Genomic DNA, 27,242 nt, shown 5'->3' on the forward strand with positions numbered 1-27,242 from the left:
TTAACTTCCTATTAAAAAAGACCAAGAAAATTAATTAATGAAGTCAATGTTTGAATGGATTTTATTTTCTAATCTATTAAAAATATTACTCTTGGTTTATATGACTCAGCAACTACCAGCTTCATTTATATCTATTAGAGAATAAACGGGCTTATTATTTGTTTTAAGCCTCTTAATTATAATTTAAATTTGTAACCCATTATAATTTTATTTATTTTTTTTAAATCACCGGTATCTGGATTCTGTTATCAGAAACATACTAAATTGGACTCGGAGCTTATTCATAGTTAAAATTCTTCACCTCTCTCTGTAAATATATTTAATGAAATTGAACCGAGAGCTCTTCTCACAAAATCTGTACCTAATTTTTTTTTTTTTTCAAATCACGGGGTGAAATCGGTTCCCTCCGTTAATAGAGTATAAGGTTTTCTTGTCCTCGTATCTATTGGGCCAAACAGACACAGAAAGAAAGACATATGGATCTTTCTAACCTAATATACAGAGATGAGTCTAGCTTTTGGAATGTATGTTACAACTTCATATTTTATGGGCATAACGCCTGGCCCAAACAGAATACGTGAGATCTTCCAATTTGAAAGTCAAATCAAGGGAAAGACCTTAAAAACTATGAAGGAAAAAAAAAAAAAAAAAACGATTTTGTCCCTCAAATTTGATTATAATTATAATTTCATCCTTGAGGTTTAATTAGTACTTGAGGTTTAGCCTGATTAAAAACAATTTAATCTTTTTATTTAAAACCATATATTTAGAGGTTAAATACACTGTAATATAATTTTCAAATCAAGGCAATCAAAGTCATAGAATTAGCTAATGTATGTAGCATTAAAGGTCCATTTTTTAATTAGTTTTTTATTCAAGATTTGATTAATAGCAACAGTAGTGACGCATATCAAATAGAAATAAAAATATAGAATAAGAAACTGCAAATAATGTTCTCTTCTAAAAACATTAATATTATAATTTGATATTATTGAGAAAAATGAATTTATTTTTATGGAACAGAGAAATTAATATAATAATACATAATGAACTTTTAATATTTAATGATAGTAATATAGTTAGATTTCCAATTTTAAGATTGTTATAAAATAAATATTAATTTTAAATATCAAAATAATTCAATAATTAAAATTTTAAAGACACAGCAAAAGTAATGAGAAAAATAGACCAACCCACCAAAAATTGGGCCAGAAGATCCTCAGAAATCCCAAGCACTTTAAAAGCTTGAACCAATTACCACGACCTTTTTTGAAAAATTGGAGTAAGATGTGAAATAACTTTTCAAATGATTTAACTTTCTCAGAATTAGGCAAAAAGGAATCGGAGTTTCATAATTCACAAGGACTGTCATACTGGCAATGACCAAAATTTCCAATTTGGATGAAATAATAATTATTCGCCCTTTGAACAAAATTGCCATGGTTAATTGATCTTTGAAGAAAACGAAAAACCACAAAAAAAAAAAAAAGGGTAAAAAAAATAGTAAAAAGAGAGGATAATGGACGGTTGGAGAGTGGGTATAAGGTCAATGATTTGGTTTCTTTTTTAAAATGATTCAAAACCAACTTTTGCCTAACACATATAATCTCCTATTTCTTTTTCTTTCTTTTCTTCAACCTTGGCGTGTTATTTAGGGCTTGTCGTACCTTTCTGCGATATCCTCCTCTCTTTCAAGTACCCTTTTTTTTTTTTTTTCTTGAGTTTTGGTATATGTATATTGGAAATTTTCTTTTTCTGATCAATTGATTTTTTTTTAATTAAAGAAATAAACAAAAGTAAGAATTCCAATCATAGTTAATAAAGTATGATCTTAAAAAAATGAAAATATTTAAATATTTAAATATTTAAACAACTGATCTCTTTATTACAAGACAGATATGGAACATTAAATTTTAGTGAATGAGATGAGGATAGCGAAAAAGCTGGACCATGCCAATAAAGGGAGTTGCCTGATTGGGCTAAAGGTCTGGCCCATAAGGCCATTTTCGGTCCTTCCAAGCGAATTGGTAATTAGTATTCGCCGTTACAGAGTGTACAGTAGAAATCTATTTGTCTCAAAAGTGGAAGCAATAGCCCCACAATGACAGTGGCATCATATACCCTTTGTTCAAAGATAAGTAAAAGAAATGATAGCATGGATAAAACAAACATAAAATAAAAGCAATACATGAAAATTATTTATCTTCTTCAAAATATTTAAATTCTAATTCATAATTGAAACAGAAGCGGGGATGGTTGAATCATCTAATCAGAAGTGAAATGAGATTCTCGTGTCTTTTACGGTTTTACCACCGACACTAACCAATTATATTTTTATTTGTTACAGATAGCAAAAAAGTAATTAAAAAAAAAAGAGTCACACAAATCACGAGAAGGAATCATCTTTCTTCTGCTTATGTTTCTGTTTTCTGTTCTCTGCTTCTGCTTCTGATTTTTTTCCTCTTTTACTTATTTACTTATTCTCAGAAAGCACAATTAACATTAATTTTGCTTCCAGAACAGGTCCCTGTCTCGCAATGTCAGGAATTGGTCCACTTTATTTTTTACTCTCCCAAAAGTTGTGTTAAGTTTGAAATCAAAAATTATATTTTTAATGAACATAACTATAGTATTGAAGGCAGCTTCTTTTCTTTCTTAAATTTCAGTAATTAATGTAAAATAATTTGAATTTGAAAGTTCAAAATATAACCATAATAATAGTTCACGGACAATAAGATAAAAGTTAAGGTGAAAACTCAATTTTGTATTCTCACAAGGTAAATCAACCTTTAACTTATCGGTAATTTTTCAAGGTAAAGATTAGTTTAACCGTAGTAAGTAAATAGTGGTTAGTGGAATGAGACAACATTATTGACTTTATGAAAATGGGGCAGTAGCTTTTATTATAAATGTGTAAAAATGGAAAGCATATACTAACTTTATAAAAGTATATGAATTGAATTGCATTTTCTCGTGTTTTTTAATTGCCCTTTTAAGTTAGGAGAATTATTTATTGTTTGTTTTAGGTTTTCTCGAACTCTATTTTATATATATTAGAACATGTGACATATCACACATTTTAAGACAAACATCATGAGAAAAACAGCCACGTTAAAGCTTTTGCCCAATTTGTTTGTAAGGTTTTGAAAAATTTCCTCTGTTTGATTTAATGTTTATGGACTATTGGAACACTTTCAAACTCGTGGATAGCAGATAGCCAGAGGATACCTGTGAACATTTAAAAAAGAGAGAGAGCAAAGCTTTAACATGATTTGTTTGAACTGAAGAATTCTAGACATTAATTTTGAATCCGCTCTATTAATTGATATGAAGAGTGTATTCAGTAAAATTAATTATTTTGGTAGCTGTTAGCCGTTTTTAGTAATATTTAACTGTTAGTTCTTTGAGTAGTTTTATATGAAATGTTAAAAACACAATAAAAAATAACATTTACTTAAAAAATTATTGCCAAATATAGTTTAAAGATTAATATTAAATAATTAAAAAATAATATACAGAGTTAATTTATAATTATTTAAGTTATATAGATTATTGAATTAGCTCTATAAAGAAGGTTTTTTAATTTAGAAAAAAAAAAATTTGACTTGTAAATTTAAATAAGCTAACTTATTCAACAAACCATTTTGAAGTTTTGAATCTTTACAAGTTAAATTAGCCGAAAAAAGCAATTCGTTCCTTCGAATCCAATTAAAAGATCTATATTCTTGAGATAATTTCACTATTATTTAGGTAAGACTCATTGCTTTCAACGGAATAAGAAGTAAATTTAACATGGTACACCACATTAATCTAATCCGTGATGCACTAAAAACAGAGATAGAGAGAATAAATTATCTGAAGCGCAAATTAGGGGTAACTGAAGAAATGGACCAGAAAGTAGGTATGATAAGTAATAATTAGTTCTTAGAAGGGAAATTTGGGTAAAAGAATTCAAAATTACCATAAATTAAGAAACAAGTTACCTTACAAACTCAACAAAATTAATTTCCTGAATAAATGATTAAAAAATGAAGGATGAAATTGAAATGTTTATCCTATGTTACCCCAACAAACAAGAACAAGAAGATAAGGATGGATTAATTAACGGATAGAGATTAGAGAGGGAGGGTCTAAGAGAGTTGGTAAGATGTTCCTATCTAGGAAAGTGATACATTCATGTCAAGCTAAGAACTTTGGTAGGTTTTCTGTATATATATTTATTAAGAGAAAACTGGGGGAGAAGGTGACCTCACTTAACCTTATAAAACAGATTCTGGCGCATCAGATTCAATCAGGGGTTTTAATTGATATCCATGCACAAATGTTTACAAAATGTAATGATTCATCTCTGGTTTACAAAACAAAACATAGAAAACAAATTAAATATCAGTTCAATAACTGCTTACTACTACTGCTATTTTAAAAATATACTATAGCTTCCTTTTGCAATTTCCCAGATCCTATGTGGTCCCGGTCTATTTTGCCCAACACAAATACCAGTATAAATTAAGAACATGTTAATAAAAAACATATATGAAAGGAAGATGATGCGCGGGATGTAGATTAGCATAAAAAATAAGACTGAAGTATTTTTGAATAAAAAAAAAGAAATAAGGATATATAGATTTATTTTGATGGACAGATTTATGTAATTTTTTTTATCTTTTTCTTTCTCCAAACAACTGAAAATATTAATTTCACTTTCTTTTATACACAAATGTTGTACAACCAATAAAACTAGATTAAGATAAATTTTAATTTAATAAAACTAGAATCCACTTGCCTGAAATAGTCTACGTCAAGAAATGATCCATTTGGATTTTAATAATTATAGATTATTGTCAGGGAAATCTTTTTATATTATTATTATTTTTTGCAAACTTCATTTTCAATTTCATATTCTGTAATATTAGAAATTATCGAAAAATTATGAGCAAATGATACCAATGGGTATTGCTATCGAAAATTTGACCGCTAGATCCAGCAAGTCTAAAGAAATTGTGGACACACCACTGGCGTCGTGTTTAAAATAGCATTTAACTAGCATTCGTGCAATTCTGAAATCGTTAAATCATTCCGCAAGTCACGTTATCCTTTTTGTCAATCCAACCACAAATATTTAAATGGATAAGGACAGGATATATTTACATCCAAATTTGTCGCTTGAAAATTTGAAGTGCATAAAAATTATTCAACACGCTTCGAATCGCTTCAGTTCTGCCCCAACCAACTCTCGCCCGCGTCACAAGTAAAGAGATTTCAATTGCACTTCTTAACCACCAACATCTAGTACACATACTAATTATCGCATATTCATTTCTTCTCTAATGAAGATCTCATTGCAGCCTTTACTTTGAACAAACGGCAAATTCCAACTAATTTATGGATTATATAATGCTCTCTATCCCAATTATTATGCTAGTTATACAAACCTAAACTCGGAATTATGCCACGGAGTATTTATTAAGATAATTATTTGAAACAGAATATAAACAAACTAATCTTCATTCTCTCCTGTACCAGCATTAAAAAAGTAGTCTTCACATGTATTGTGATTGAGGATATAATTTGCAATTTATACAGAACAACATAAATCAAAGGTTGCTTCAAATGGAGGAGAGATTCAAAAAAATGACGATAGGGATAGATGAGTCATCAGTCATGTGGATGAGTGTATTAAAAATGGTTTTATGCTCACAGTATCGGTCCTCACCTCACGGCGCTCGAGATTGCACCAGTCTCTTCTGTCCTTTCTTCATCATCAAATTCTGTTCTTCTCCACACCTAAGATACGTAATAAAAATTATCATCAACCGATCTGAGCGAGTATATGACACAAGACTGATTGAATATGAAATAAAGAAATAAATATAAGAAACGGAGATTAAAGAAATAAATATGAGTAATGGAGATTGGAAAATTACCAATTTATTGTTGATTTTCTTGAATCCGCTTATCCAAATATCCTTCTCTGTAAACTGTAACAGATTCAATTATGAAAGGGGAGGGAAAATAAAAAGGAAAAGAAACAATTGAAAACAGATGGAATAAATGACTAAAATCTATTATTTGATTCAGAAAATTATAGATGGAGATGGAGACATGAAATTAATCCAAAAAGAAAAGGGAAAAAAAATGTTATCCGTATAGTATTCTTACAGTAAGAGTTTATTTGATATTAGTAAAATCAGACCCTTACACAAAAAGCAGAAGGGGATTTTTGATTAGTTAATATCTCACATGATATCTGATCTCCAAAATTTAAAAAGAGGAAAAAAAAAAAAATTAAGACCAAAATTTTATGGCTCATCCTCAATAACTGAAGCCAAGCCAGTCACGATCTTAACCCCAATCGGAAAACTCTTGGGCTTAATTTCAGGCGGTTTCCATTCTTTCACCATCACGTCGTTCTTTTCATCCACAGAACTTTCAGATGACAAAGCAAATACAGGGTCGCCCAATTCAGTATCCTCCACTGAATTATTCTCTTCATCAACGGTTCCAAACTCGCTGACGGCTCTTGGAACCGAAGGTTGCTTCTTTTCAGGTTTGGCTCGCGTATAAGGAGAAAGCCATTTGGCTTTGACGTACTCGGCTTTTCTCCATGGTGGAATGTGCATGTCCTTCTTTTTCAGGCTTTGTTTCGCTGCATCCGATACGACGGAGATGATCTTCTGGAGACGATCGGGTTTGCCCACAAAGATATGGGGCAGAGTTTGAAGAAGAGATTTATAAGCCTTGGTTGATCGAGCGATTTCAAATTCCGATCTGAAATCAATGTCGATTAGCAGTCTCTCATCTGAGATTATCACGTCTATGAACTCATATTCGCCTGCATTTGCAACGCAATCAAACATTTCTCATGATCTGTTATATGTATAGCTTGAATTATAACTTCAGATTGTCATGTAATAATTACATCTCATACAAGTACGCTGGGAAAATAACTATATATTATCCAAGGAAGGGTTTCAAAAAAGTTTGCGTCTTAAGCGGCAGAAGGAAGGAAGAGCGGTTTGCTTCTGTTTTCTACTATATTAAAAGAGTTCTATCTTTTGCAGTTATTTGCCTATTCCCAGCTAACGAACAGAAAATTTAGATATTTTTGCAACTTAAAAGAGAGAAGCTGCTTAAGCTAGAGAAAATACCGGCGGGATGGGTGGGGGCTTTTTCCCAGCGAGACTTGCAGATGGAAGCGTCGTATCCAAGAGCTACCAATCCATCAGTAACGATTTTCTTGCAAAAATCGTCTTTACGCTTGCAGATCTTGTTCTTATCAACAATTCTCGCAGTGTCCGCTAGTAAATTTCTCTCAGAAACACTTGCACAAGGGACCAAACTCTGTTCATAAATGAAAATTAAGCTATTACAGAACAGGCCCCAAGTTTGAGAAAATAAAAAAGTAGAATAAAGTAATTCACAAGGACACAAAACTTTGGCAAATCAGATCATCTACCTTTAGAATTTCAATTGCTTCGCCAGAGGAAACATGATTAGAGTCTCCCAAACCACCAAATGTATCTAATTCGTCCTCCGAGCCGTCATTGCAATTACCGTTGAAGCAGTTGCAGCGGTTGCGGCTGCACCTCACTGCGGCGGATGATTGCTTCTCGTTGTTCTCCTCTATGAAATTCTGTACCATATTTGCCAAGCACACAGAACTCGGCTCAAACTCAGCCGCGACATTACAGCCTTCCTTGTTAAAATGCGGTTCATCAACCACGCCTACCTTTTCAGCCGTGGAATTTCTCAGGAACTGTAGTTCAAAGAGCCGCTTGAAACGCGATTTCACCACCGGCTTTACTGCCTCCAACCGAGTCGGAGCATCGAGAGTATGTGAATCAATTGGCTGGATCTTCATTTGAAAAGGCATGATCAGCGTGATCAAAGACAAAAGAAACTCCTCGCCGTACCACCGGCGTCGACAGATTTCTACAAAAATTTCTCCTCCATTTTCAAAAAGCTTAATCGCGATACTAATTAGTTCCTAAAACTACCAAACTTCAGAGCTTTTATTTACTTTTCTTCATTCTCTGCCTTCAGTACAAATATTGAGATGGAAGAAATGTAATTTCGCAAAAGAAAATCCCAAAACACATGGATCGAAACAATCACAAAGGATGCACCAGACTCATTGATAAGTCCACAGGATGATATCAGCAGATCGAATCGACACGGAAATCCAGAATTTCGCCAAAGATGAATGCGTTAACAAAATTCGAGACTCCTTAACTCTACTCCGACGATATTATTATATAGTATCTTGCCTCTGATTTGACGGACAAAGCATGGAATAACTTCTAAACTCTGCTAAGTAAAGTCGCTTTTGCTTATTTCTACATACGGTTAAAGTTCCCGAACTACGCGACGGCACGATAACGTCACGCCTTCATTTTGGTTAATTAAAGCACAATCTATCGCCGAAGCCTCCATTTTCCGGTCAATTTCTTGAAATTTCCGGCTGTGAAATAGCCGGCGTCGATTAAGAAGTAAAAAATGAAACAGAGAAGAGGAGGAGGGATGAAGGTTACTCGTGTGTATATTTTGGCGTTTGTGAGAGGACGATAAAGAGGAGATGAAGAGGGCGTGGGCACTTTAAAGAGAACTGAGGATGAGACCGCGCTGACTGGGAATGAACTGCCACGTGTTAATCCAGCGTGGCATTGGATGTGTAATCTGCACCTTGAGGGTACGTGTACGAGAACAAACCCGTTTCGTGTTCTTGTGCTTGTAACTTAACGCCACGTTATGGCATAGTGACGATGATGGCCCCACTTTATTTCCCAATATACCCTTGTACTTTTGTTGAAAGGGCATGGTGAGCCTGGTGGTTATACAGTGACTTTGGGAATCGTCTTATTGTCTTGGCATGGGTAACTTTGAGAAACCAACTCTCTAACTAAATTTAGCATGCCAATTTCGGCTTTACGATGAAGCCCCTGCTGAAGGAGGAATTAAGTAACTAATAGTAGCCAAAATATAGACAAGGGGAGTAGATGACAAAAGAACTGAATAGTCATTTCTATCATACCATCTTGGTTAAATGCTTGTTCTTTTCTGTGGAAAATGGAAATTGCGCTGTCTTAAACTGAAAAATCTAGACATATGGTTTGACTAAACTACCCCCAAAAGCAGAATTGGATAAGGAGTCAGTGTCGACGTCACGCGAGTAATATAAAGAGGATACGATGGTCATTTGAGTCAATTGCGTTATGGTAATTTAGTGAAAAGTAAGGAGTGTTTAAGTAAGAGAGGGTGGGTGGTGGGGTCCCCATAGTAGATGACTGTTGCTTGATGCTTGGACCAGAGAGCTTGGGGTGGGAGCTAATCTGGAGTGAGCAATCGAAGCTTTTTTGTTTCCTTTGAGAGACGTCGTTTAGCTGGTGGACACGCGTCACCAATTTTCGGGAGATTTTATACATTTGGATTAAGTTGGTCAAGCCACGTACACTGTCAAATGTGGAAGCCGTTGGATCGCGTGTGATCCATCGAAATTTGAATTCATTGTCGTCTTTCATGCAATTGGTACCTGGGGTGTCGCGGTGTCAGTGTACACGCTGCCACAGTTCGGTTTGAATTGAAACCGGACCAAGATTTACTTGCTATAACTCCGAATTAAAATCGACCGGGATATTTCAGCTCTGAACCAAACTAGAACTAGAAGAGTACCGAGTAGGCCATAATTCTAATCTTTGGAAAACTGGCTGAAAACGACGAAATTAGCCGGAATTGAATGTTCCAATTGATACAAGTTTGATGAAATCAGAACAATGAACTCTTGGCTGGGTGAACTTAGAGTGAGGTGGAAATCCAATCGAAGTTATGAATGTTGGCCTTATTGTTACCTGGTTTTCCTCAACCAAAACAAGTCATTTCAGCGTTTGCCTTTTCTTTTTAACAGCCAATTGTTACATTTCAGGAAAGGATTGAGCTTGTAACAGAGAATACCTTTGTATTTCGTCTTGCGAAATTGAATTGCAAAACTTTTTTTTTAGAAAAACTTGTAAGTAGCGAACATCATAATATCTTGAAAGAAATAAAAGAATATATATATAATTTTTTTATTGGAGATAATTTTAGCTGAAGAAATTAATTTTTCGGATAAAAATCAGTCCAATTTTAAATGCAACCAAAAAATAAACTTTCCGCAGTATTATCTCATTTTGTTTTTTTAAACCAAAAAGTGAAAACACCATAGTTATTATTAACTATTAAATATTTAAGTGACTAAATGTGAATTTTGTTTCAAATGAAGAAAACAATGAAAATGGATAAAAATGAATCACCACCGACCAATTAAAAAACAAAATCGAAAAAACATCCAAGAGAGAGAGTCAGAAAGACTTCCAGATTTCTTCTTTTTGGATCTATTCGGTAAAATTAACTGTTTTCATAGTTGTTAACTGTTTTTATAGTGTTTAATTGTTAGTTGTTTGAGTAATTTTTCATAAAACGATAAATGTTATATAAGTTAACTTTTATATAAAACGCTATTTTGATAGCTAAATCTAGTTTAAACGTTATGTTAACGAATACTATAAAAAATAGCGGTTAATATTTTGACTAGTTAAAATCCTAAAAGTTACTTAAAAAAAACTATTCCTAAATCCCATGATATATCAAATTGTAAAGTTTATCTAAATTGAGAAAAGGCTTCTCCATTATAATCTGCATACTTGGGATCTCTCATTGAGACCATTAAGAAGAATAAAAGAGAGAAAAAAAAAAAAAAAAAATCGCTTCTTCGTTGTCAAGTTTTACAGCTCTCATATCGTGATACATGTTTGATGAATGAGAACAATGAATTCCCTTGACTTAGTGAACTTGAAGCTAGTTATAAATCCAGTCAGCCTACAATACCAATTAAAGAAAAAATGCTAAAAAAAGATCAAAATTAGTTAAAAACTTTGTTGAAATTGAAACTGATACGAAATTAATAGATCCAAATATATTTTAATTTGAAGTTATTAAGTTCCAAAATCTTTGATTCAAATGCATATATTACATTGCGACCTCTGCAAACTGTCCACTCAAAATATCTTTTCACGTTTGTTGATGATAAAGTTGTCCACGAGCCTGGGCATCTGCTCAACCCTCACCATAAAAATACCAGATTTAAACAATATGTTTTTAGTCTAAACCTAGTTCGATTTTGACTGAATTTGAACAAATTGATTTGAGCAATTTGAGTTATATCTGTAATAGCTCATTTTGACTTGGATGGCGTTGGAAGTGCAGTACTCGCTAATGCTACGTTTTTAGTGAAAACTTTAGTAATTATTTCGATTCTTTCTAGATTATTATTTACTAAATTCACTTTTTAAAAATTCATCATAGATAATGATGAATTAAAAAATAAAAATTTGAGAGTTGAATTTATAACAATAAAGATAAGAAGGCTCGATAAAAATGATAATTTTAAATATTATTTTCTCAATAAATCATATATATAGAGAAATTAATTTTTGTGTCGATCGAATGACCAAATTTAGTTCTTCTTTACGTATATGTTCTCCTTTTTTTTTTCTTTTTTTTTTTTTTTATGATCTTGTTTCTGGTGTTCTTCCTTTGATACTGCAAGATATTAGGAAATTGCTTTTTTGGATTATGCCCTAGTTAGTTTCTTCTTTTTTCCCTTTTATTTACCAAAAACATGATAATTAAGTTTAGGGGACTCGTGATGGCTTTCTAATCCACCAAATTAGCTTTTTCTTTTTTTTGTAAAAAAGAATATAAAATTAGCTATTATCCATAATAATTGAATAGCAATAATATTCATCTTTAAAAAATATAAAAAAATATAAACAAAAAACAAAAATCTATCTTGAAATTTATCTGATGTTAGGTGGCTATGGCTAATGATTATGATGCAACAACTGTAAGTCCATTGTCGAGCATTTAGCAAAGAAGCAAATTAGTTATTAAGGGACCACCAAAGTGGGACCCTAATACAAAAATAAAATATTTGGGAACCAACAATTTTCTTATTCTGTATTATTTATTATGGATTTTAGCAATGATTGATACTAGAAGTTTAAAAGTATTATCATCTAGTTAATTTGTAGGGTTCAACTTTACATCTAGATAATAATATAATATATTCTCAAATATATTAGTAAAATTAAAATTTTATTTTAGCTGCAAAAATGACTTAAATAGTAAAGCATGATTGAATTTATAATCCCAGAATAAAATTAATCTTTTCCTCAAAGAGCATGAGATATTTACGAGAAAACCTTATATATTAATACAACATGTTCACTTTGTTTTTTTCTTTTTTTTTTTTTCAAAATGATATATGTTATTAAAAACTTATGTGTACTGATAGTAAATTCTAAAGTTTGGAGATTGAAGACTGACCAAGTTCAACTGCCAATCTTAATTTATCATTTGATGTCAGGTTGCAAATACTTACTTTGGATCACACATTCGGTGAAAATACAATTTGTGAGGATTTGACCTCACACCAAACCAACGGTAATTTTCTTAAACATTCATTTTGACAATTTAAATACATTAATTTTACTCGTATTTACTATCATCCGTTACTGTAAAATGTAATTTTTTATTATTTATTTATTTTATGGAATAAACAGGGTAATAAATTTCAAAATGAGATTAGCTTTATATTGAAAAGATTGTGGAAAAAATTCGGAAATAAATATATAGAAAAAATCATATTTTTTTTTTCCGAATTTAAATTCCAAAGTCGTTCTTCTTTTCAATTTTAATACAAAGTATGTGCATATGATTAATAACTCAAAAACTACAAAAGTAGTTGGATATTTCATGTGAAGTTTGTCTATTATTGAATTGGTATTGTCTATCTACAACACCACAAAACAGTGTTTTTGCTGAGATCGTAAATTGAGTGAAGGAAAACAAGTAATACAAAAGAGTACAATACCAAAAATCAATTAGACAATAGCTTGGATATGATTGTGAAAATGGCTTCTTTGAACCCTAATTTATTAATGATAGCTAAGGTCTTGTATGAAACATACAAAACAGTACTATCTGCATTGCAGTTACTTGTCACAATTTAATACAAAATAGTACCTTCCTCTATTCATGTTGATGTTCATAGCAACTTCCTTAACTTCCATTTTTGGAGTTAAGTGGTAAGGAATAGTTTGTTTCTGTGCAAAGTATCCTATGCATGCATATTAACCTCTACTTTGTTTTTCGAAGGATTTGTAGTTACATTGTTTTGATGTAAAAAAAAAAATTGTAGATGAATAATTTTGTACTTATCTCACAATATACAAAATTGAAATTTTATATGAAAAGAAAAGGTGATTTTTATTAAATTGATATTCAAAAATTTTAGCAAGTCCTATTAAGTTTTCTTTCTAAAAACTTAAATAATTTGATAACTTTTGTTATCACTTCATAAATTCTTAAAAGGAAGAAAAATGGAGATATAATATCTCTCGGACCGTAAAATATAAATGTTTTTTGCCCTTATAATAAAATGTGTTGTTTTGAAGATCGAATTTATATTTTTACTCTTACTGAGATTAATGTCGCTTATCACCCTAACCAACACCTTATTGGTGCAGAGGTCAGGTTTAAATCTTTTGCAATCTACTGCTGCATCGCTAAATTAATACTATCAATTAAAGTTTTGCAATTTTAAGAGCTTATTTCGCTGTACTTTCTATTTTATTGATTAGAGTATAATTATTGAGATAAGGTTATAAATGAATATAAATATTTTTTTTTTCTGAATCAAATAATTAAAATATTCATTAATCACTCTATTTTCCTTACACTGGACACATTTATAAGCCAAACCATTCAAATAAAAACAATTGGAATAAATGAGAATATTATTATTATTATTTTTAAAATGAATAAAATAATAATAATAATGACGGATAACTATTGACATTTGGTTCATACAGTAGCTTTAGACAGGTGTCAATGTTGCCAACACTTAAAAAAGAAAAAAGAAAAATGAAATGCACCAAAACCACTAGTTTTAATTCCAAATTGGGCCTAATAATTGATTTGGGCTTTAATAATGAAGGACAGCCATGTGTGTGACATTGAAGATGGGCCGTACTGAAATATGCTGTCTGGCGTCTGTCCCAATTCCTATTCAATGATTTGTATTTACCAAGGCAATTGGGATTTTTTTTTATATGGCAGTTAAGCAGGAAATTACCATAGCACATTAACATTTTGTATCCCTTGAAAGAGACCATGCATCTATTTGTCCTTCTTAATACAAGAAACCCACCAATAATGTCTACACTATATATAAGACCAAATTTAGGGTCAAAATCATTGCAGCTGAGGAAGTTGATATATGAGACCTAATGTGGGTCTGTGTCCTTCCGATTTCATGATGCAAATTTGAGAGGAGAAGGTAGTTCCGGTGTCATTTGTCAGATCTATTTCATGTACAGGATCCACTCCTCTCTATTGCAACCAAAATTATGCAATTTTGTGCCTATTATTATTAATTTGGTGCCACTCTATTTCTACTCAGGCTATATTCATAAATAGCTTTTCAAATAGTTTTTAGCATTTTGACTTAAAAGCTATTTTTTATAGTTTTCGACAACATAACGTTTGAACTAGTTTTTAGATGTTAGTGTAACATTCAATAAAAAGTTAATTTATATAACGTTTAACTTTTAGCGTTTTATGAAAAGTTATATAAATAGTTAATAGTTAAACGCTACTAAAATATCTAACACATATTAATACAGCTAATTTTGCAGGCTCGTGATCACATTCTTACAAACTTTTAAAGGCAAAACAGTAAAACCTACGACGAAGGGTAAAAAAGTTAGGCTAGGGGGCACTTTTTTTTTCCCCTTATAATTTAGGCTACCGCTAAGTCAATGTGTGTGAGAGTGATATTTGTCTAGTGAAAAATAAAAAACCATAATTTATATAAGTTGAAATACACAGAAAAGTAATCATAATAATAAAAATATATTATATTAAAAATATGAGGAAAACTTATTAATGTCTTTTTTCCCTAAGAAAAGCAATTAATATATTTTCTTCTTTTTGTTCGTCTTCGACAATGGGATTGAGTTTTTATTTTTAATTTATGATTCTTTAAAAGTACAATGCATAATATTTTATTATTTTTTTACTAAAAAATGGTGTAAATTGATGATGGACTTAAAAGTTTTGTCTCAAAATGACATAAAAATTAATTTTAAAGCAAACAGGATATTTTATAAAAATCTAAGGGTCAAAATGAATATTTATGCAGTGTGTGTATCATATTTCGATCTCACGCGTAACTGACCAGTTCTTTAACAGTGAATATTCTGTTTTCCTGCCATGTTCGCATTTGGAATCGAATGGAACCCTTGTAAAAACCAAAATTTGACAACAAGATAGATAAAATCGTTTTCTGTTATTTAATATTATTTTAATTTACAATTTTATTACAATTGAAAAAAAAACGTAAATGATGCATAGCTCAAGTGATAAGACCGATACCTTGAAATCGTCTCGGTTCGATCCTGAACTATACTGTCTATACATATATCAAATGCAAATAAAATCCAATGAAAAATGAATAATTATTGACTTTTGTGGAAGGTAATGGCGTGCTTGAAGGGGCTACCCTAAGCCTAGTCTTCTATGGGATGCCTTTCTATTTAGACCATTGATTGCCCTTCAATTACTTGATAAATTTGTTTGCTTTTGCATCTTTAGTGAATTTCTGTTTCCGTGTGAGAACACAGTACAATCTCCTCATTTTCCCAATCTCCACTTACCATTTTTTAAGCCCTTCCTTATATTCTTGTCTACTTTTTCATCAACACATCTCAAGAGATTTTCCATTTTCTACTCCACCGTCAATCTTCTTTTTTCTTCAGTGCATCTCTTACAAGTGGCAAACCATGGAGGCATGACGCGTTGGTCATTGCTTGGTACCTTAGCTTTAAAAAATGTTTGCATATCATTACATAATGAAAATTTTCATATTAAAAATAAAAAATAAAAATAGTAATATGAAATAAACTTTTAACATTCATTGAAAAATAATTAATATGATTAAATTTTCAATTTAATAATTTTTATGAATAAATATTAAGTCGCGTTTGAGTTTGAGGCTTTTAAGCCAAAAATTTAACCCAGCCTTGGGATTTTTGGAGTGGGCTTGAACATTGTCATTACAATTGATCTCATATCTTGGCCTAATGGGCCGAAATGGAATAAACATGTTGGCCCAGGCGTAGCTATACACCATTTAAAACCCAACTACTAGAAACCCTGGTCTAGGCGCAGTTTGGTCAGGCTTCGTTCAATTTATTCAGAAACAAAAGGCCCGTTTGATTGCGTCACGTGTCGGTACACTGTGGCATTCTTGTAATTAACTAGAAGAGAAAGGACAAATGGATAAAGTTAAATTTTCGATTCTGAAAATTTGAGGCTTTCCCACCCAGATTCACCCGCTCTTTCTCGTTCACCAAAGATTTAAAATCCCGCCCCCATAAATTTCAAAAAAAAAAAGACTAAAACAAAGCTCAAATCCAAAAATCACATCTCTCATTTTCAATCTCCAGTCTCCTCTCTTCACACCTACTTTGACCTCGCATCTTCAACGCATACCTCAGGTCTCTCTCTCTGTCTCTGTCCCTTATAGTTTTCGTTCTGTAGAATTTTGATTCCTTTTCTTACAAGTTTCCTTTTTAGATCTGATATTTGTTCTGTACTGAATGCTTAGATCTGCAAAATAAAGTTCTGCCCTTCCTTTTTTTTTTTTTTTTTGGTTATTTAGAATTATGATGATGTCGTTTATGCTTGGTTTGATTTTGTATGTAATTTCGAACTTCATTCTGCTAACTGTGTTCTAAGGAATTATGCTCTTCATGCGTCGAAATTTTGATTTCATGAGATTTGTTTGGCTCTAACATTGTAAATTTGGAAAAAAAAGAGTAGGTGAAAAATGGCTGGTAAAGGAGGGAAAGGGCTTTTGGCAGCTAAAACCACTGCAGCAAACAAGGATAAGGAAAAAGATAAGGACAAGAAAAGGCCTATTTCCCGGTCTTCTCGTGCCGGTATCCAGGTAACCTTCACCAGCAATTTTCTGCTTAGAAAATTACATATTTCTATTTTTTTTTTCTTCAAATATAGTTTTGTTGCTTGATCTGCTTTATTTTATTTTATTTTATTTTATTTTTTTTCGAGTTTTGCTTGAAAATTTTTAATGGTTGCGTTTAAATTTCTAGTGTTTTGTTCGGAATTCTGGGTGATTCACGCTACATTTAACGTGCAATATTTCTTTGTGAGTGCTGAATCTGAGTTTTCTGCTAGCAAGAAACGTAATGGCTACTTTGATATTTAGTTTATTTGGGTATGACAAAACGTTGACCTCGTTTATGGCTCGTTATTTATAGGATTTGTGGCCATGTTCTTGCAAGTTGGATGTGAGGAAGTTCTAAGTAATTTAATTCTCATTCCCCGATGTTTCTAGCAAAAAAAGGCTGTCAGTGATGTTATGAAGTTGTATTAAGGATTTTGGACTTGAATTTTCTCCTTCAACAAAATTGAGTGTTAATTGTTGATCCAATAGGGAAACTGCACGAGGACCATGGTTATTAGAATCACAATTTAGGTCTGCGATAATTTTAACTATTAGATTGGATCTTATGTAGAATCTTTTCTCTACTAGTGAATCTTAGAAGGATTTATTCATAATCGTTAGAAGTGTACAGAATGGAATTATTTAAGAATTGAGATTCCAATTAAGAATTTATCAATTTTACCAAATACTAGAATAAAATATTATTGCACTAATTGTTTAAGAATTAATTATTTTAAATAACTAGAAAAAAATATTTTAGGCCGTCAAAGAAGTTCATAAAGTTTACTAAAAAATGAAAAAAAAAAAAGAGATTTGGTAAAATCAAATTTTGAAGGAAGAAAATATAGTGAATATAAAAGATAAAGACAAGACAATGAAATTCTAGTTATAGAAATTGAGGCAAAAATGATTTAGAATTTGGTTTATATTACTAAAGTTAGTATTTTTCGTTATTTACAATTTATAGAATCCTAGGATATTTTATCCTGTCATCTGAACCTGTATACCTCAAAATGGTCGAATGTGGATCCTGATTTTAGCAACCGTTGACAAGGACCTGTATTATTATTATTATAAGCTGATATTCTGACATATTTATGAGTGTAGTTTCCTGTTGGTCGGATTCATCGGCATCTGAAGCAAAGGACTTCTGCAAATGGGCGCGTTGGGGCCACAGCTGCTGTGTACTTGGCTTCAATTCTTGAATATCTGACTGCAGAAGTTCTTGAGCTGGCCGGAAACGCAAGCAAAGATCTGAAGGTGAAGAGAATCACCCCAAGGCATCTGCAGCTGGCCATTAGAGGAGATGAAGAACTCGACACACTCATCAAAGGAACCATTGCTGGTGGTGGAGTCATCCCTCACATTCACAAGTCTCTTATCAACAAGACAACTAAAGACTGATCTAATGTCGTTTTTAACTCAACTCAACTGAACATTTGTGTTTAATGTGACTCATGATTAGGGTAATGTAGGTTTGATTGGTATTATGTTTGTGTTTGTTTATGAACTGTTGGTTAGTATATATAATCTCTTGGCACGTAGGACGGTTTTCTAGAACCTTTATCTTTGTTGGATTGTTAATCTAAATTTCTTAGCTTTCATGATTCATACTACATTGTTCCTATTATTCATTAATTCTTGATTATGAATGAACTCAGGTGTAAAAATACGTTAACCCTTGTCATATTACTTTACATTAAATTATTAATCCAAACAAAATAAGTGCTGAACAATTTTTAAAAAAATAGAAAAGCTGGTTGTTTAATTCTTGTTACTAAATCAGTTTATCCACTTGGAGGATTCAAGTTATTTCTATGCAATTTGTTTTTCCCTCTAAATTCACGTTTAGTAACCAAAAAAAAAAAACCACTTTCTCTTTCTTGCTTCACGGTTATCAATGTTTTTTTTTTTTTTTTTTTTTAATTTTTTTTATTGTTCGCAATTGAATCTGCCTCTGTTATTAGCGAACTTGCAAGCAAAACATTTTTATAAGAGCGGCAAAATTTACATTAACCCTTTATTTTTTTTTCCCTCAAAAATCTCTCCCTAATTTTTACCTCAATTTGGAAAATAGTGTTGAATAATATTAAATTAGAAAATAGTTTTTGAAAATTACATTATCTTATTCGTAAACCCCTTGAAAATTCCATGTTTATGTTTGGGCTTAGGCCGAAATCCAATTCGTTGAAGGTCTAGAGCCGCTTCATCTTCTGCCGTCAATTCCATGGGTAGTTCTTTTAACGGGTCCACCAGCTTCACCCTAGGATGATTACGATAGCATTTGTAATGGTCCGTCAGGTTGAAAAAAAAAAAAAAAAACAAAGTGGGCAACGGTACGTTCCAGAACTGATTAAGCCCTAAAACAACAAATTATACAGGGACAATTTCAGACTGTGAGGGTGTTATACTGCAGGAATGAGAATAGAAGCATAAAAATTTACGGCAGCTAGCTTTACAATTATTTTGTTCACCTTTTGTTTTCTTTTTATACTATTTTGGTGTCCAATTTCATAATATATGCCATGCATAATAATGTAAATATCCTCTTCAGACAAACAGAAAAAAACATAGTATATTTTTGAAACTATTTTTGGAGAATTAACACATCGTTGTCTTATTTTTAGCTCATTCTTCTACACCTGGTTTGTTATATTTGAAAGTTCAGAGAGCATTTAGTCATTCTACTACTAACAAAAATTTTCTTCTCACATAATTTTTTTGAAAAATAATATACAAAAGAGAATGAACTTTACCTGTTTGTTAATGAATCTAAACTATATATACAATGGAAGGTGATATTTCGATAATTTTATATAACGGGTTTAGATCAACCTTTGATTTCCATTTAGGTTAACCTTTTTTTTCCCCTTCGCAACTCACCATCAGCATATTTATTAAACTGTTTATGAGAAGATGTAATCGCATCATCGGTTCCAATGTCAGGCTCTAAAATTAAAGGAGCGAAAAAAAAAAGTTTAAAAATTTAAAATTTTAAAAATCAAAAGAAAAAAAATTTTTTACACTATTTTAACAAAATAAAATTTAAAAAAATTTCTGAAGCCTCAGAAGTCAGAACGCCTTCCCTTTGCCCGAATCCTCCGTGAAATGAATTTTAACAATCTCTTAATTACATGCTGAGATCATACTGTCCGTTTAGATGATGGATAAGGAAAGCTTAGTTGACATTGAACCGGTGTACACTAGTTGGATAGCTAGCTTTTGTTGTTTCAAGTAGGACTATTTTTTGGTCACAAATTCCAGTTAAAGAAATAGAATAGACAAAAGACTAGCATATGCATTAGTTCATGATGAGTCGAATCTATTACATAACTTGTAAGGAGAGATGAAGGCCAATTTGCTTATTATAATAATAATAATAATAATAATAAAAACACTAAAATGTTCAAATAAAATTCTATTTTATTGAACTTAATTATATAGTTTATATAAAACTATTTTGCAGCATACTCCAATGAAATATTAATATGGACAAACTAGTGCTATAGACAAACAAGCATCTCTAGGCCGGATGAGGAATATGTTCTTTCGAGTATTACAAGATTATAAAATTAATACACACTTCGTTCTGTTTCTATATGTTTGTTGTTATAGATGCAATTATAAAACTGTCCGTCTCTCTCCATTTTATACTGTATCAATACAAACTTTGTTTCTTCCTTTCTCTCTATCAAACATGGAAGCTAGTTTTCTTTCACAAAACAAGAGTCCTACTCCACATCTGCCTTTGACGAGACATCATCTCAAGCAGAATCCTTTCCCTATTCTTGCAGTTTTGGATTCGCCACCGGCGAATTTTAGAGGACTAAAGGAAAAGAAAGGTTCACAGCCGGCCTGTAACTTAATGGAGCTACCGCAAAAGGCTGTCTATAATGATAACTGGTTTGATCAACTAGCAATAAACCATCTTTCCCGTAGTGTCCAAGCTGCAACAGGTTATTAGTTTTCTGTTCTTTTTTTTTTTTTTCCTTTTTTCATTTCAAGGATTATTTTTGCAGTTTTAAGGAAAAAAATCACAGAGCGGAAACTTACGTATGCAGGATTGAGAAACAAGAAGACTGGTTATGAAAGCTTGGTGCAGGCAGCTATGGATGCTTCACAAAAGTTCAACCTCCTTCAACAGCGTGACCTCGTGCTTCAAGCTCTTGAAAACACCATTCCTAGAATAGTCCTTGACCTGGTAAGTTCACAGCTACATATACAAATATGAGCATGCTAAATTAAAGACTAGATATTTCTAAGAATACTTCCATTTTCACTCACCTGCAGAGACAACTATATGCTGATAATTATCATGTTATCAATTAAACTATATTACCAGAAATAATTATTCCATTTATTACCAGTTTTCAAGTTTATTTTTCAGAATATTATATATATATATATATATATACACACACAAACACATACACGCACAAAACATATTAAACCAGTGATGTTAATATTGCAGATAAAGACAGTGTTGCCCCAGTGTAAATTTACAAGAGAATATTTTGCTGCTTTCACCACCTTGTTTTTTGTTTGGCTAATCGGACCATGTGAGGTATGCAAATATTCCAAATACAAGCTGTAATATAAATTCTTAAATGTATATGTAAGGCTAAATTATGTTATGTTTCTCCGAACTATATGATTTCTTGGTTCCAAATATTATCCTTGCCGTTAACCGTGTCTGCAGATATTTAACTCGCTACATAAATATTATAATTTGTGCAGGCACATCCATATAAACATATTTGACAAAACAATATATTATTCAACCCTACTCATTTTTGTCGTAAATTTACACAGAAGTAGATGTTAATAAGCATATTAATTAGGAACAAAGATCTTGTTATGATATGATTGAACCTTATTTATTTGTTTTTACAAACAAGGTGCGGGAGTCTGAGTTCAATGGGAGAAAAGAAAAGAATGTAGTCCGTATAAAAAAGTGCAGGTAATTTTAATTTCTTCCTTCATGTTCAAATTAGAAAAATGACTATCCTATTTCATGGGTCCCATATCACCAACCTAAGACACTTTTCATTTCACAAACCAATATGCTCCGATTAGTGTGTTGCTAAACTAGACTATTTTCTCCATAAACATCATGGACATCATAATGGCAATCACCACCGTCATTATCCAATTAATCATTCATATTTTTAATACAACTAGCTATAATCCATGGATTTGACAGCTTTCTTTATTTTATTTTTATTTTATTATTTTTCAGGTTTTTAGAAGAGTCTAATTGTGTTGGGATGTGTACTAATCTCTGTAAGATTCCGACTCAAACCTTTATTAAGCACTCCCTGGGAATGCCAGTCAACATGGTTCCCAGTAAGTATCATTATTTGGTAAACAGTTATATATGCTTACTTCCATATTAGAAGATTAAACCTCGATTTAGCCCTTTAGACTTCTCCAGCAGGCCATAATACCAACTGCCTTTTTTTTTTATATGATCCTAGGGCATAGCAGATTAATGGGGAATAAAATACTGAATACTGCTTTATTAATCTCTAAAACTCCCATTATTGCACAGAGAAAAGGTTTACAATGTGCCCTAACAGTAAAACAAAATCAATTTATTTTGAATTTCCTCTTATAGTAACTGACAAATAAAAGAATAGGAAAAGGCAAAGAGTAATAGTAGCTGCACTAGGGAATGTGGAGACCATGCTCATCATGTCAATATAGGGCCCCAAGCATATCCCACTTAGGGCACATAACTGAAGGTAGACCGAAAAATTCTCAGGTGAGAATTCCAGAATAGAGATTAATACTAAAAGTATAAATTGCATTTTCAGAAAAAGATTCCACTGTAAATTAACCTACATGATTCCACAGTCAATGCAAGCTAGTCCACCATGTTAAATGCAAGACCCTGATTCTCAACTGTTTCCCATTAAACCAATCATTACTCTGTAACCTATATAATTAACATGATTACAAGCGCCCAAGTTCGAATTTTAGTCCTATTTGCCAGTGTCAATCATAGTTGAGCACCGAAGCACAATATTATGCAATTAACATATGATGATATGAGTTGTTACTTGCCGTCTGAATGCAGATTTTGATGATATGAGTTGCGAGATGATATTTGGTCAGGATCCTCCTATGTTAACTGAAGATCCAGCATTCAACCAACCATGCTATAAACTATGTAATACTTCAACTCATCCCATCAGTCCTCTACACGCACACACACACACAGACTTATATCTAATTATGCAAAGAAATCATCCATATAACACTTAAGGAGTGCCTAAAGAAGACCTAAACAATTTTTTACATTAGTATCGAATTCTAAAATTTCAGTTGAAAACTGCTTCTGACTCACATTATTCTTGTGTTTGTAAATTCACAGGTAAATCAAAAAGAAAGCATGTAATGAAATGCTCCAGTTAACATGAACACAATTGAGGAAGCTGTTCATATGAGAATCTTCTATCTAGACAACTAATTGTCCGATATTTGTTCTCATTGTTTAGTTTTAGTCTTAACTTCTCATAAACATTTTCCTAGAAAGTCCAAAGAAATGCCACTCCAAGCTAAAGCAATTATATTCAGGGGTAACTGAATGGAGGATACTGAAATTTATAGCAAGTAGGAATACATCACAATGTTTCAGTAATATTATTCATTTGTTACAAAACTTCAGCACCAAGCAAGGATAATTGTTCATCACCGGCAATACAACAGGTTATCTGATATATGTCGTGTCATTTTCTTCTGTTCAATGTGTGAATATCTTTTTCTTCCATTTTCAATAACATCCCCAGAAGTCCTTCGCTTTAACTTCTTAATAATTATAATAGTTAAGCAATGATATATTTGGATAGTATGAAATGATATTTGCCATGATAAAAAAGTTCCGAAGAAAGGATGAACTTTAAATAAGCTTAAGATGTTTAGTGAAATTGATCAGTCATTTCATCAAAGTTCCAACAATTGGCTTTGGATTCTGAACGTAATTTGCAGATAACAAGACGGTAACACGGCCACCCATATTCCAGGAAGGATGAACAAAAGAGACCACCATTATATTCGGCCAAAGAAATAATCAAGTTATGGTAAAGATTCGACAGACCCTCAAACAACGATCAGTCATTAAAATATCTTTCTTTCCCTCAAAGCAAAACTATTTGGTGAAAATGTACTGCAGAAGAATTAATGCTTAGAGTTTTCTTCTGAGTCATTGATGAGGCTTAGACTAAGATGATATGTCTCTAATTTCTCATCATGCTAACTACGAAAGCCATTAGAATTTCATAATGAAAAGTGCTTTGATTGAATATCTAATGTAGGGTTTAAACACAGCAGGGTGGACCAACATTGTCTCCCACCTTTTTTGTGGTCTTAGTGGAGACACAGGGCATATCCAAGGGCTACAAACGTGACCAATTCTCATAAATACTAATTTCCTATTTCCTAAGGCCATGTTTGGATCTCAATAAGCATAAAACATTGAAACACAAATAGACAAGCACAAATTAACAAAATAGAAGCATATGCTTGAACAAATTACAAATTTCAGTCAATATGAATCATCATCCAACTTTCACTGGAAAACGGCGCCGTTGCACCGGTCGAATAACAAACTAAATAAATTTGACAAAAAAAAAATCTAAAACTTCCAATTTCATGAAATATACAAGGCTACGCGATATAACACAAAAGGCATAAGCATCGATCGTTCGCAATGTTCAATAGCTGAACATTAAAGCAACATATAGCGAGTGACTCGAAGATGAGCAATGGAAACAAAATTACCATTCATTGCAAGCGCTGAAAAAGAATCAATGGCGAGAATGCAAGACGCCCTTCGCGCACCAAACTTTCCTGTATGTAAAATGTAGCAGACTAGCAGCTGAACAAAGCCTGTAGACAATGATAGCACACTGATACAGTAAAGAAAATAACGAGTAATGGTCATTTGATGGAAATGACACTGCGATTTTCCGGCTATCCAAACATGCAGTTGAAGCCCATGAACCTGGATTAAATCCCGCTGTTGATTTGGTTTATTCAGATGGGCCTTTATATGGGTCTGGCTCTGGTCCAATAATTCTTAAAGGTGGGCTGTTGTTTCGTTTTGATTAGTGGACGTCTGGACTGCGGGCTAGCAGCTCAGAGGGAAAAGTTAAGTCTCGTATGACATGAGTACTTGACTATGAAAGTACTTGAATTTTGGGTCTATAGTTCGAAAGTACTTAACTATAAATGTAGTCAAGTTAATTAATTAAATCACTCACAGTAAATTATAAGATTCTCGAATAAAATTGATTTTTTTTATAGTTATTATCAGTAAAATAAATCTTAATCTTAATATGAAATTAATTAAGATAGACTATATAAATCCTTTATTTTCATTTTATACTGTAATTAACAGAAAGTCAAAAGAGTATTTAAGAGCATTTATTTTGTAACTGGATCAACTCTATGTTTATTTATTTGGCTGTAAGACAAAAAGAGCCTCAACTAGTACTGTAGCAAAATAATGAGTGCTGAAGAATGCATAAGTGAAGTTATCACCTGGCAATGGCAAAGGTCCCGAGAGGGGAGACAAAGGCCAGAATGACAACGACAACCAGCCATGATAAGGATTGGACAGCATTGCACAGTGTCTTTTAATTTTCCTGCAAACTGAGGTAACAAATTTTTATCAATACGTACCATTCAAATACAAAGTTATAAATTCTATTGACAGTGTCATGTGGCCATGCCAGTGCAGCATCTACATCTCTTATACAAAGATGAGCTTGTGTGCTTTTTGGGTGACAAGGTCCCCATCTTTTTCCCTATTTCAGAATTTCTTCAATTTACCTTCTTTTTCGCTTTTAAACACTTCTTCCTCAGAAAATTATTATTGGATCGGTCTTATGCTAAAAATTAATTACACGATCTTTTTTTTTTTATTATTGGACAGATCAACGATTGGGGAAATCGGCTGCGCCTAGTGGCTAAGAGAGCGCCCAGTCAAATTACGTATGGGCCATGAGCCGTATAATAGCAAAGTCAATTTGAAAATGTCATCGAGGCCCCCAATTTTTCCTCATTATCACTTTGAAACCCCGCCACATTTGAATCTTTCCTTTAATTATCCTCAGACCCGTTTGTATGTCAATAAGCGAATTTTCTCTATACACAAAACTCGAATTTAATGCAGAATTCTTATTTAAGATGACCAAGCTCTTTCTGTTCAGACCAACTCACGTGGGTAATAAACGTACCTTAATTGCATGATAAAAATGATAGGAAACCAAAAATTAAAATGACCGCAAATGGTACTGTCATGAGAAAATTAGTACACCTGAAAGTGATTTTCAGACTAAACAAAAGTATATTATGAAATAGTGATTTCTGTCGGGTATAAGGAACAGGACAAAAAGCAAAACTCTAGAATTTCCGAAGGGGCAAAAATGTGACAGGATAAAGACTATTGGTATAAAGATGGTAAAGGAAAAGGTTTTGAGGAGGTTTTTTGGGAAAACAATAAATAGGCACATGGCATGCTCGACAGTATTGTGTGACCCGAGCCCAAGTACATGAAAGGCAACTTCCACTACTAGTAAATTAGTAAATTCTTCATCAATAAAGATATTAACTATGGGGCCTAATGGGCCCCCAACTCTACTACTTGTTAATTGTGATGGTGTTCTTTTACATTTCCCAACAGGACAAAGAGCTTCTGGGCTACTGCCATGGTGGCCCCTGAGAAAGAGTATTATTTTCTACTTTCTAATTCTCCCACTTTTCCGGCAATGTTAAGAAGCTGTCCTGCTGCTTTCTGGTTTGCTTCTAAACAGAAAAAAAAAAAAGATATTTCCTTCCTTTTTTTTCAAACCATTATTTGAGAAGTAAATTACAGATACATAGGCTGAATGTGGAAAGTGAACTCTTTTGCCTGTCTATGAGAGAATTTAATTTCTGTAGATATGTAAAATGACTTGAAAATATTGATGAGCCAATAATAAATAAATGGAGAGGTCTTTTTTTACTATTTTTTGTCATTTTTGTATTTACATTGGCAATATTGGAAGGTTTATTATCTCTGTTTCTGCTCTAGCGGTTGGTTCTCCAGCTGCCGCCCAAGACAGGAAATGAATTTAAGGGGCAAATCCTGTGACAGGATTTGGTGAATTTTCGAAAACTGAACTTCCCAATC

At 32.3% G+C, this 27,242-nt stretch overlaps 3 protein-coding genes across 4 annotated transcripts; 2 read left to right on the forward strand and 1 right to left on the reverse strand.

Annotated features, from left to right (window-relative positions):
• Window positions 1-6,108: 6,108 nt before the first annotated feature.
• On the reverse strand, window positions 6,109-8,580 carry LOC105649915 (uncharacterized). Its single transcript, XM_037636088.2, has 3 exons — window positions 7,457-8,580; window positions 7,149-7,341; window positions 6,109-6,832 (listed from the first exon to the last, which is right to left on the reverse strand). Exons 1-3 carry the CDS (start codon window positions 7,871-7,873, stop codon window positions 6,300-6,302), a joined length of 1,143 nt encoding a protein of 380 aa, XP_037492016.1. The 5' UTR covers window positions 7,874-8,580; the 3' UTR covers window positions 6,109-6,299.
• A 7,853-nt stretch (window positions 8,581-16,433) lies between these two features.
• LOC105649916 (histone H2A variant 1) lies at window positions 16,434-18,676 on the forward strand. Of its 2 annotated transcripts, none has more exons than XM_012236746.3 (3): window positions 16,434-16,595; window positions 16,916-17,047; window positions 18,173-18,676. In XM_012236746.3, the coding sequence occupies exons 2-3, from the start codon at window positions 16,928-16,930 to the stop codon at window positions 18,467-18,469; spliced, it is 417 nt and encodes a 138-aa protein (XP_012092136.1). In that variant the 5' UTR covers window positions 16,434-16,595; window positions 16,916-16,927; the 3' UTR covers window positions 18,470-18,676. The 2 variants fall into 2 exon arrangements, with proteins under 2 accessions (XP_012092136.1, XP_012092137.1); XM_012236747.3 differs by having other exon boundaries at window positions 16,441-16,595; window positions 16,921-17,047.
• Window positions 18,677-20,597: 1,921 nt separating this feature from the next.
• D27 (beta-carotene isomerase D27-like protein) lies at window positions 20,598-23,872 on the forward strand. Its single transcript, XM_012237089.4, has 7 exons — window positions 20,598-21,021; window positions 21,127-21,266; window positions 21,537-21,629; window positions 21,964-22,025; window positions 22,305-22,411; window positions 23,145-23,237; window positions 23,442-23,872. Exons 1-7 carry the CDS (start codon window positions 20,598-20,600, stop codon window positions 23,480-23,482), a joined length of 960 nt encoding a protein of 319 aa, XP_012092479.2. The 3' UTR covers window positions 23,483-23,872.
• The last annotated feature ends 3,370 nt before the right edge of the window (window positions 23,873-27,242 follow it).

This window comes from Jatropha curcas, chromosome 5, assembly GCF_041381405.1.
Source record: "Jatropha curcas cultivar XTBG-Jc1 chromosome 5, XTBG_Jcur_1.0, whole genome shotgun sequence".
Classification (NCBI taxonomy): Eukaryota; Viridiplantae; Streptophyta; class Magnoliopsida; order Malpighiales; family Euphorbiaceae; genus Jatropha; species Jatropha curcas.